The 12907-nt window shown below is 39.0% G+C and overlaps 1 protein-coding gene across 1 annotated transcript in view; it reads left to right on the top strand.

Annotated features, from left to right (window-relative positions):
* The window catches only part of LOC142740736 (solute carrier family 26 member 10-like), a 64619-nt gene that overhangs the window by 36548 nt on the left and 15164 nt on the right, over window positions 1-12907 (top strand). Inside the window, exons 10-13 of the mRNA XM_075850160.1 lie at window positions 4114-4209; window positions 6024-6130; window positions 10419-10488; window positions 12722-12901. Of these exons, the coding sequence (XP_075706275.1) occupies window positions 4114-4209; window positions 6024-6130; window positions 10419-10488; window positions 12722-12901 (453 nt within the window). The remainder of the gene's footprint in view (window positions 1-4113; window positions 4210-6023; window positions 6131-10418; window positions 10489-12721; window positions 12902-12907) is intronic.

Here is a 12907-nt window from a genome sequence, read left to right as displayed (position 1 = left end):
GGAGAGTCTTGGAGTGCTGTGTCCAATGACCTAGCTTTCACAGTCCCCTCACCTAAACCAGAGGCGTAGCTAGGTTCTCCTGCACCCGGGGCAAAGATTCAGATTGGCGCCCCCCCCCCCCCCCAACTTATTTCCAGACATCTCCTTCCCCCTCGCCATGTTTTCTTTCCCTACCAATCAATGAGATGTCATTTTTTTTTTCACAATTTCTTTAATGTAACTCGAGTATAAAAGCATTTCTACATTTTACAAGCGATATAGTTCTAGAATGTAATTAACATAAAAATAAATTAAAAGAAAATAAATTAAAGAGGCCACACACAGCCCCCTGTAGATAGCGCCACACAGCCCCCTTGTAGATAGTGCCACACACAGCCCGCTTCCCCCCTTGTAGATAGTAGCACACCCCCCCTTGTAGATAGTAACACACACAGCCCGCTGCCCCTTTGTAAATAGCAGCACACTCCCCTCCCTTGTAGATAGTGCCCCACAGCCCCCCTTGTAGATAGTGCCACACACAGCCCGCTGCCCCTTTGTAAATAGCGCCACACCCCCACCCTTGTAAATAGTGCCACATTCCCCCCCTTTTAAATAGCGCCACACTCCCCCCCTTGTACTTAGCGCCACACTGTAAACAGAGCGGTGAGCGGTAGCCTACCGCTACCACTCTCCGCTCTGCCTGGTGTGACTTACCGGAGGAGCCGAGGACGTCATGCGGCGCAGGCAGCGGCGGAGTTTCTTCTGACTAGGGTCGGTGACAGCCAGGGCTGGCCTTAGCTTGGATGGCGCCCTGTGCGGGACTCTCTATTGCCGCCCCCTACACAAACCAAAAATTAACCACATATATGGACACGCTGGAACATATATCCTGTACATACATAAAGACAGACATTTAGACATACAGGCAAATATACATACACACATTCTGGAATACATACATACAGGTAAATATATAGACGTACAGACACATATACACAGGCAGATAAATACACAGACCGGAACATATACAAATACATAAAAGGAACATATATACAAGCACAAAGACACATTCACAAACAGACCCATGTATACCCACACAGGCACATGTATACACAGTACAGATAATGCAGTAGATGTTACCTGCAGTCCTATGTAACACCACAGATAACACAGTGATAACTCTCTGAGTACTGATAATGTAGTAGTGTTACCTGCAGTCCTATGTAACACCACAGATAACACAGTGATAACTCTCTAAATACAGATAGTCGTGTTACCTGCAGTCCTATGTAACACCACAGATAACAGTGATAACTCTCTAAATACAGATAGTAGTGTTACCTGCAGTCCTATGTAACACCACAGATAACACATTGTAGCAGAGCTGAGATTGTAATTTAGCACAATGTGTTATCTGTGATGTTACATAGGACTGCAGGCAACAGCTACTACATTATCTGTAATCAGAGTTATCACTGTGTTATCTGTGTTGTTACATAGGACTGCAGGTAACACCTCTATCTGTATTTAGAGAGTTATCACTGTGTTATCTGTGGTGTTACATAGGACTGCAGGTAACATCTACTACATTATCTGTACTGTGTAGCAGAGCTGAGATTGTAATTTAGCACACAGTACAGATAATGTAGTAGATGTTACCTGCAGTCCTATGTAACACCACAGATAACACAGAGATAACTCTCTGAGTACAGATAATGTAGTAGATGTAAGAGACAAACACATGCAGAGACACAGACAGACAGAGACACACACACACACATGCATACACACACACACACACACACTGTAACATATACACATACAAACACAGAGACACACACTGTACACACACTACACACACAGACACTCACCATGTCTCCTTGCTGACAGCATCACAGGTCAGGACGGGCTGTGTGTGGGCGGAACTTCCTCTCTGCTTCACAGACCCGTCAGAATGCCGTAATGTCCTGGCTCTTCCTAAGCTGCTGCAGGTGTCCGACATACGGGGCGCCTATCAGCAGCGATCAGCTGCTCTTCGGCACCCCCCCTTCCCTACCACCGGGTTGCGCCCGGGGAACATGCCCCGCCTGCCCCCCCCCCTAGCTACGCCCCTGCCTAAACCCATTAGAGATGGTTAAGGATGAGTTGGACCGGAGAGTCAAGGAAAAGCCGCCCACAAGTGCTCAGCATACATGGGAACTCCTTCAAGACTGTTGGAAAAGCATCCGTAGTGGCTGCCTCATGAAGTTGGTTGAGAGATGCCACGGCTGATATCAAGACAAATGGTGGCTACTTTGAGGATTCTAAAACATGAGATAGTTTTGAATCGTATTACCTTTTTTGAGTCACTGTATAGTTTGTATTACTTTTTAAACATATATAAGCAAATTTAAAAGTCAACTCAGCCCAGCTGCTGTCCGTGTCTTGTGGCGTCGACATCCAAACCAAAGGAGGGTGCACAGAAGGACCTAGTAGACTCAAGTCGTGGCAATATAGCACAAGTCAAAAGGTGAGATACAGCATGTCCTCACATGTACAGTATTTAATGGTAGAGCAACTTCAGAACAACAGCTCAGAAAACAAAGCAAAAGCTGAGTCCTGTATCCCAGCTGTAAAGAAAATAGTTAGCAATGTGGTTCGTCTCGGAGCTGCATGCAATAATAAATAAATATAAAATAAAATACTATGCAGTGATCAATATTCCATGTGACGCTTATGCGTTTCAAGACGTTCAGTCTCCTAGTCATAGCTTTGCTACATGGGTGTTACTACAATTTAAAAGCAAGGACCGACCAGATGTGGTCTTATGACATGATACTAGACAGTTATTTTGTGGAACAACAAGACAAGATACATGAAGCATACTGGATTCAATTAGTAGTTAATCAATAATGATACATTAGGTCATGAATATAATTAAGGAAATCTAGTGTTTGACTGGAAAATAGCATACTGGATTTTCAGGTTAAACACTAGATTTCCTTTGGGTTTAAATTATATTCATGACCTAATTTATCTTTATTGATTGACTACTAATATAATCCAGTATGCTTCATGTATCTTGTCTTGTTGTTCCACAATATAACCAATACATTGCATCATGTAGCTTATGACAGATGACCCCATCCGGTCATTAGGATTGGTCAGTGTTTGTTCTAAAATTGTAGTACCACCCATGTAGCAAAGCTATGACTAAGAGCCTCAACGGCTTGAAAAGTGTGTCACATGGAATATCGACTAGGATTTTAAATGGATGGAAAAAAGGTTCACATTTTTGAATGAGGATGTGCGGGATATTATCTTTTGGACTAAACCTTTTATGAGTAGGTGTGTCCAAACTTTTGACTGGTACTCTATACACTGATGAGGAACTTAAAGGGGTTTTCCAGGGACACAAAATTTTTTAACTAATACTCTATATAAATATTGAATAAAGATCCTAATATACAATCTGTATTAAATCTGAACACTTTCCTTCCTATTCTCCCTACCTGTGCCCTGCCGGAAGTCCTGATTTTCATCTGTCTGTTTTTCTTTCGACACAGGCTCGTGCACGAGAGTTAGTATACAAACAGTGCTTTGTCGATACCTCACTGACCTACATAACGACACAGGGCTCTTCTTTACTAATTATTCCGCCCCTCTATGTGTCTATTGGCCCGCCCCATTAGTTCTCCATTCCCATTTAGTTTATCCCACCCACCTGCTTTATCTGAGGTGCGGTCATAGAATCAGGTGACCGCACCTCAGATATCTAATGTGATCCCCATCATCCCTAAATATATGTAATCCTCATCATTGTAGATACCATTGGGGCAGGCAGCTGACGGGCACTGATGAAAATGGTGCCGCTATTGAAGCAGAAACAAAGAATGAACAGAGCGGACATTGAGCAGGCTGTGGACCAATAGGATACCTCAAAGCCTCAATGCGCGCCCCATTTTCTTCTCGAGCACACATACATCTTTGATGACAAATGTTTTACAAATAATCAAAAATAATGAAAATAATAGAATTAAAATGAATCTTTTCTTCGTACGTGTGTCTACAGACGTATCTCTAACACATTACCCTGTTGTCTATGACATACTGTAGGTTCTCTCCTTACCAGCTATTAATTTTTTTTTTTTCCAGGCAGTACTTGCCTGTATAAATGTTGTGAGCCTCAGGCAGATGTTCCTACAATTCCAGGAGCTTCCAGAATTATGGAAAATCAGCAAAACGGACTTTGTGAGTATTCCATAAGATTTATACATATTGTCATTAACCCCTTCCTGCTGTAGCTATTTTTCGTGTTTTCATTTTAGTTTTTTCCTTCCTGCATTCCAAAAGTCATAACTTTTTTTATTTTTTTGTGGACATAGCCATATGAGGGAATTTTTTTTACAGGATGAGTGGTAGTTTTTAATGGCACCATTTAATGTATCATATAATGTACTAGCAAAATGGCAAAAATTTATTTGATGAGTAGAATGCAAAAAAAAAACATTGTTACTTGAGTTTAATTTTTAAGGCGTTCACACTGCGGTAAAAATAGCATGTTAACTTGATTCTGCGGGTCAATATGATAATGGCAAAATAAAAGTATATATTTTTTTATATTTGGCTACTTTTACAAAATAAAAACAAGTGTTTTTAATTTTTATTTCACCGTTCGGGATAAATAAAATGGGAAAGGGGTTGTTTTAGTTTTTCTTTCCTAGATTCCTTCAAACATTATTATTTCATTTTTACATTTATTTCTTTTAGTCCCACTAGGGGACTTGAACATGCGATCGTTTGAGTGCTTGCACAATACACCAAAATACTTATGTATTGCAATGTATTGTGCTTTTTGGCATCTATTAATCCCTGCCTTAAAGAGAACCTTTCACCTGCCCATACATCTGCAGCTGAGTGCACCATGTACTAGGCAGGGCTTCACAAACACTGTCTCACTTGAAATAATTTTTCTTACTTCCTCCGTTATTTACATAATGGTGCCGTTATATTTGGTGCGCGATGTGTAAATAAGCCCCTGAAGTGTCAATAGGGCGTTTCTATCTAACTAAATGGCAAGGGGGCGTGATGTCTCTGCTCTGACACTGTCCAATCAGCTACTGACAGTGTCAGGGCGGCTTGCGCTGTGTTCCTTCCTGCGAGAACACACAGACTGGTGGTTCTGCAGAGAGCGCTCTCTCAGTCTGTATGTTCTCGCGGGAGGGAACACAGCGCAAGCCGCCCTGACACTGTCCGTAGCTGATTGGACAGTGTCAGAGCGAATAGATCACGCCCCCTTTCCATTTAATTATATAGAAACGCCCCATTGACAGTTAAGGGGCTTATTTACATATCGGGCACCAAATATAGCGGCACCGATATGTAAATAATGGAGGAAGATAGGAAAAAAGTGTCAAGTGAGACAGTGTTTGTGAAGCCCTGTCTATTACATGCTGCACTCAGCTGCACACCTATGGGCAGGTGAAAGGTTCTCTTTAAGCCCACGGCTTAAAAGGAGTTGTAATATGGCAGAGCTGGGGGCCATATTCACGCCACGTGGGGGCGATGTATACTCCCCCCTCTTACCTATGATGTAAATGTACATCAAATGTCTGGAAGGCTTAAGAGTGTCACTGACTGGACTTATATCAAATAAAAGAAAACTGCATGAAAGGCAATTACATAAGAAACTGTTAGTAGTAAAATAATTCCTGTTAACATCAGGAATGATTTCAAAATAAAGCAGTCCATTCAAAGGAATTGAACTACTCACACCTTCCTGCCAGGCTACAAGATTGCCATACAATGTTTAAAACATAAGGGGAGGTTTATCAAAACTAGTGCAAAGGAAAAGTGGAGAAGTCGAGTTACCCATAGCAACCAATACAGATGCAGCTTTAATTTGTGAAAGAACCTTTTAAAAAATGAGAGCTGGGTTCTGATAGGCTGTTATAGGCAACTGCCCTACTGGCAATAGTTTTGATAAATCTTCTCCATAGTTACATTTGCAATAAATTATTAAATTACACAGATTGAGAATGGCATTATCTGATTCTGTTTTCCAGTCTGTTTGGGTGGTCACATGGTTGGCAGTAGTCATTCTCAATGTGGAGATGGGCCTTGCTGTCGGAGTAGTTTTCTCTATGATGACTGTAGTTTGCAGAACGCAAAGGTACGTTCTTTAAAAATATAATTCTGGTATAAAGAATTGCGGTTTTCAATGCGCTCTTGATGCGGTACAGTCTGTTGCATGATAATTTAAAAAAATTTCCCCCTGTCTGAACAGGGGATAGGGGCGGGATAGGAGGAGGACATCTTTATGTCTTTTAAAGTATTTATTTATATTACTTACTATAAAATTGAACATAATGATGATTCTGGAATGATTTTGTAACTTCAATATAGAAAAAATTTGATATAAAAAAAAAACTTAAAAAAATGAAAGTGGAATCATTAGTTTTTTCATGTCTTGCTAAAAGAAGTGTTCCTATTGTACCTATTCTGTGCTGATCAATTTCATGATAATTTATGTTACAGAGCTCCAAAATCTTCAAGCAGCCATAGAGTTGAATGATAATATTCTAGCTGCCTGTAACCACCACTAGAAGCAGTACTGAATACAGTACTGAACATGGATTTATTCAGCTCTAGTTGAACTCAATAATAAATCTGTCTTCAGAACACTTTTCATCTCCCCCTAGTGGTGGAGTCATAATTTTATCATTTAACTCTATGGTTGTATAAAGGGAAGCAACGAATTTGAAGCATTATATAAAAAAAAAACAGAGCATCGACCCCATTAAAGATATATTATGAAACTATTAGCACAGAATCTTAGATCTATTAAGATGAAAAAAACATAAATAAAATAGATATAAAGCTGCGAGAAAAAGTAAACTCTTTGGAATTGCCTGGATTTCTGCATTGATTACTAATAAAATGTAATTGGATTGTAAGTCACAATTATCGGCAAACACTATTTAACTAAACTAATAACACACAAGCAGTTTACTATTCATGTCTTTTATTGAGCACATTGAGTAAATATCTACAGTACAGGGAGAAAAAGTAAGTGAACTTCTGATTTTAATAACCTGTAGAACCCCCTTTAGCAGCGATCACCTCCACCAAATGTGATTCATATAGCTGCAAATAAGATTTGTACAACGTTAAGGAGGAATTTTGGACCATTTCTCCCTGCAAATGTGTTTCAGTTCATGAATATTTCTTGAATGCCTTGTGTGCACGGTTCTCTTTAGGTTTTGCCACAGCATCTCCGTAGGGTTAAAGTGAGGACTCTGACTTGACCATTTCAAAGCACAAATCTTCTATTTCAACCATTTTTTTGTTGATTTACTTATGTGCTTTGGGTCTTTGTCTTGTTGCATCACCCAACGTCTCTTCAGCTTGAGGTCATGGACTGCTGCCCTTACCTTATCTCATGAAATGTTTTGATACAACTGTGAATTTATAGTTCCCCAAATGATCGCAAGGCGTCCAGGCCCTGAGTCAGCAAAGCCGCTCCAAATCATGAGGATCCCTCCACCATGGGATAAGGTTTTGGTGTGCAGTTTTCTTCTTTGTTCAAACACAACATTGTGCATTTATGCTAAAATGTTTCAGTTTTGTTTAATCTGTGCATAGAACATTTTCCCAGAATAACTGTGGAGCATCCAGGTGGTCTCCAGAAAGATGAGACGGATCGCAATGTTTTTTTTTGGACAGCAGTGGCTACCTTTGTGGTGTCGTTCCATTAACATCATTCTGGTTCACTGTTTTTCTTATAGTGGACACATGAACAGAGGTTACATAGTTACATAGTTACATAGTTAGTACGGCTGAAAAAAGACACATGTCCATCAAGTTCAACCAAGGGAAGGGAAAAGGGAAGGAAAAATTTCTACACATAGGAGCTAATATTTTTTTGTTCTAGGAAATTATCTAACCCTTTTTTAAAGCCATCTACTGTCCCTGCTGTGACCAGCTCCTGCGGTAGGCTATTCCATAGATTCACAGTTCTCACGGTAAAGAAGCCTTGTCGCCTCTGCAGCTTGAACCTTTTTTTCTCCAGACGGAGGGAGTGCCCCCTTGTTTTTTGAGGGGGTTTTACAAGGAACAGGATTTCACCATATTTTTTGTATGTGCCATTAATATATTTATATAAGTTAATCATGTCCCCCCTTAGTCGTCTTTTTTCATGGCTAATAGGTTTAATTCCTTCAATCTTTCCTCATAACTTAAATTCTCCATCCCCCTAATTAGCTTCGTTGCTCTTCTTTGTATTTTTTCCAACTCCAGGGCATCCTTTCTATGAACTGGAGCCCAGAACTGAACTGCATATTCTAGATGAGGCCTCACTAATGCTTTGTAAAGTGGTAATATTACATCCCTGTCCCGCGAGTCCATGCCTCTTTTAATACACGACAATATCCTGCTGGCCTTTGAAGCAGCTGATTGACACTGCATGCTGTTATTGAGTTTATGATTTACAAGTACACCCAGATCCTTCTCAACAAGTGAATCCGCCAGTGTAGCTCCCCCTAGGACATATGATGCATGCAGGTTGTTGGTACGCAGATGCATAACTTTACATTTATCTACATTAAACTTCATCTGCCAAGTGGACGCCCAAACACTTAGTTTGTTTAAATCTGCCTGCAATTCATGAACATCTTCCATAGTCTGAACTATATTACATAGCTTGGTGTCATCTGCAAAAATAGAAATAGTGCTATTAATCCCATCCTCTATATCATTAATAAATAAGTTGAATAATAGTGGTCCCAGCACTGAACCCTGGGGTACACCACTTATAACCGGTGACCATTCAGAGAAGGAATCATTGACCACAACTCTCTGGATATGGTCCTTGAGCCAATTCTCAATCCAATTACAAACTATATTTTCTAAACCTATAGTCCTTAATTTACCCATTAGGCGTCTATGGGGGACAGTGTCAAATGCCTTTGCAAAGTCCAAAAACACTAAATCCACAGCGGCCCCTCTGTCTAGACTTCTGCTCACCTCTTCATAAAAACAGATTAGGTTAGTTTGACAACTTCTGTCCTTAGTAAAACCGTGCTGGCTGTCACTTATAATGCTATTTATTGTCACATAATCCTGTATATAGTCCCTCAATAGCCCCTCAAACATTTTCCCCACGATGGATGTTAAGCTTACTGGTCTATAATTACCTGGGGAAGACCTAGAGCCCTTTTTGAAAATAGGCACCACATTTGCGCTGCGCCAGTCCCTTGGCACTATACCAGTCACTAGAGATTCTCTGAATATTATGAAAAGGGGGACAGAAATAACTGAACTAAGCTCTTTAAGAATTCTAGGGTGTAACCCATCTGGTCCCGGGGCCTTGTGCACATTTATTTTATTTAATTTAGCTTGGACCATCTCTACATTCATCCAATTCAGTATATCAACTGATATATTAACAGCACTGGCAGCGGCTACATCAGCTGCTCTTTCTTCAGTTGTATATACAGAGCTAAAGAACCCATTTAGTAACTCTGCCTTCTCTTGATCCCCTGTGATCAACTCCCCATTACTGTTATCTAGGGGTCCTACATGTTCAGACCTTGGCTTTTTAGAATTTATATACTTGAAGAATTTTTTGGGATTTGTTTTACTATCCTTGGCCACCTGCCTTTCATTTTGTATTTTTGCTAATTTTATTACATTTTTACAGATTTTATTAAGCTCTTTATATTTTACAAAGGCTACAGCTGTACCCTCAGATTTGCATTTTTTAAATGCCCTTTTTTTGTCATGTATTGCCCCTTTCACAGAAGGTGTAAGCCATGTGGGGTTTAATTTGAGCCGTTTATACTTGTTACCTATAGGAATAAATTTTGCACTATAATAACTGAAAGTAGATTTGAAAATCTTCCATTTATCATTTGTTCCATTATTTGACATTAGTTCTTCCCAGTCCATATCCTGAATTGCAGCCCTCATCCTGGGGAAATTGGCTTTCTTAAAATTAAATGTTTTTGCCCTCCCAGCCTGCGTTTGTTTTTTACAGTATAGGTAAAATGTAACTATATTATGATCACTGTTACCGAGGTTTTCACGAACGTTCACATTCCCAACAAGATCTGCATTATTAGAAATGACCAGATCCAACAGAGCTTCACCTCTAGTCGGGTCTTCCATAAACTGGCCCATAAAATTTTCCTGCAACAGGTTGAGGAAATGTCTCCCCTTTGCAGTTGAAGCCGATCTCCCCTTTGCAGTTGAAGGTTGTTGCAGTTTGTAGAGTCTTCAGTAGGTCTTTTGCTGTAACCCTAAGGTTCTTTCTCACCTCTTTTAGGATTGCCGTTGTGCTGCTGATGGACCTGCTTCTTTTATAAATGTATAGTTCTTTCTTACCTTTATTTAATATATTTATTTTGTTATAAACCAAAAGTATAATGTTTATTCACGTTAAGCTTATTTTATCATTTCAGAGCACAGTGTTCAGTTCTGGGAAGAGCTATCAATACAGAAATATACCGTCCCATTGAGCAAAATGACAAGGTACATACTTTAATACATGACATTTTTACTAAAAAGAACACATATCCTTTCAGTGAGTCATTTTAGTTTTGCTATTTGTGTCTAATCATTTGTTGCTAATCATTTAGTGACAAATCTTTATCATTTAAACTGATCCTGGTCAGAGCAGAAAACACTATTGTGGTGTATTGATTAACAAAACAAAATCAATTGTTTAAATCCATAATAATAAAATTTTATTGCCCTACAAACAATTACTTCTCATGGATCTCCTGTCGGGGGACCTTAAAGATTGAATCAATAGAGAACATTTTTTGAATTCATGGATATTTTCTAACAGTAAAGGTCCTGTAGTCTAGTACCAGTCTGTTCCATTGAGTTCCACATTAGCAGATTTTCCAAATTAGCAGACTGGTTGTCATCTAGAATATCAGGGAAATGCTTATTAGTGAAATGGCAGCCCTTTCTTTCATTTAGATGTTTCAAAGTGTTTGGTGACACTTTGAGTCATTTTGCTTCCTTCTTTGGAATCGCTTTTTCCAGGTGATTAAAAGCTCTTCTAAAAACATTCTGTGTCTCTTTCAGATGACCATCCAAAATTGCATTAAAAATGTCTTCTAGATAGAAGATGGACTATGTATATAGGATGTGGTGGAACTTAAAATCTATCATAGAAAATCTGGTCTAAATAAAGGCGTGGTCTTCTCAAAGAGCTGGTCCTTCTACATTTTTATGGGTAAAGAAAGTGGAAATCCACTGAAAATGATCTTATCATAGATATATGTTAGAAGATCACATTGCTGAAGTACCACCATTTATTCCCAAAATGAAAGGGTCCTATAGAACACTGACATCCCTTTGACACTGATCAGAAAATTCTGTTACTCAGTATACTTGAATATGTTGTATTAGACTGCCATTAAAAGAAATCTACATAAACATAGGTCTCACAGGACGGTTACCAGTGGGCTAGGTGTCCATTAATCTGGATAGCCACCTCCCAAGTATTTAATAGAAACTCCGCATTTATATTTATACACAAAGAAAGGTTAGAAAGAATACTATTGCCAATATTTCAAAGAGTAGAAAAAAATCTAAAATCTAAAAATAACAACACTTATTAAAATAGAGAATTTGAATAGATAACTGTATATGGGCTACATACAGAGCAGTAACACATAAAAGTAGCAACAAAATCTAATGTACAGAGGGCTATTTCGCTATATCAGGAGTAGCTACATTTATGAAATGTCACACGAAAAAATGAGTATAAGGTACCTAAACAGGAACGCTAATTTAGGCAAAATTATTGCCAAAAAAGAGGAACATGCATGAAAAGTAAGTCTATAGAGGAGGAGACGAAGCAATAGTGTAAGTACTACGTGCTACTCAATAAATCACATTAACGTGATAGTATATGACTCCTTTCTTTGTGTATAAAACAAATATATTAGCAGTGTCAAAGGGATTTATATCCTCGATAGAGCTCTTTCATTCTGGAAATCAGTGGTGGTCCAAAATCAGACGTCACCAATGTTATCTCATATGTATCTATGACACATAAGAAGGACCTTTTTACTTGATTTCCTCTTTAAAGATTTTCAGTCACAATTTAAGAATGCCCTCTCATGACTTGGAAATGCCTGTCTCCAATTTCATACCACGCATAAAGACATGGATCTCTAAACACTTTGTGGACTCTACTACTCAACTGTATTGAAAAGCATAACCAACTACATCTTTCAATACAACTGTAGGCAGCATATGCAGGGATATACACTTTTTTTGCATTGGGAGTCAATGGCATACAGTTGTCTACGACTTTGGCATACGTTTGGTTGCGCTGTTTAAACGTGTATGCCACACATAGTGCCTGAATGAGTTGTGAACCAAGCCTAACTAAGACTTGACAATATTTATATAAATGACTCCATAAGTAAACCAAGGATCTAGTAGGTAAAAGGTAATGAGGAAATTATGTATTTGGATGGAGTTACTTTTTATATTTTATATTCACATAGTCCTCAACCAAATTATACAGGAACATATTCTTCTGCCCAAGTAAAAGGACGCCATCCAAACCACAATTAGAGCAATACATAAATCAGACAGGACAGGAATAATGCATTTGGATTCCAATAACACATGTTTTGGCTACAAATTTCCGATTTCTTAAGACAAATAACAAAAAAAAACTTCTTCCAGGATCCACTGCCAAAATTTATAGACCCTCTGTCTCTATTGTTGTTTACAGTGTTTTGAAATCCCAGGCGTGAAGATTTTGTCTTATAACTCCCCCATCTACTATGGCAACAGGGACATCTTTAAGGAAACAATGAGCAGGATCGTGGGACTGACACAGGAAAAGATAAGGAGGAGAGAGAAAGCATTAAAAGCCATGGAACAAGGCAGAAAGATGAGCATCTCAGTTGTGGTAAGA

The sequence above is a fragment of the Rhinoderma darwinii genome, chromosome 2 (assembly GCF_050947455.1).
Source record: "Rhinoderma darwinii isolate aRhiDar2 chromosome 2, aRhiDar2.hap1, whole genome shotgun sequence".
Taxonomy (NCBI): domain Eukaryota; kingdom Metazoa; phylum Chordata; class Amphibia; order Anura; family Rhinodermatidae; genus Rhinoderma; species Rhinoderma darwinii.
Note: the sequence above shows the minus strand (reverse complement) of the source record. Positions and strands in the feature narration are given on the sequence as shown.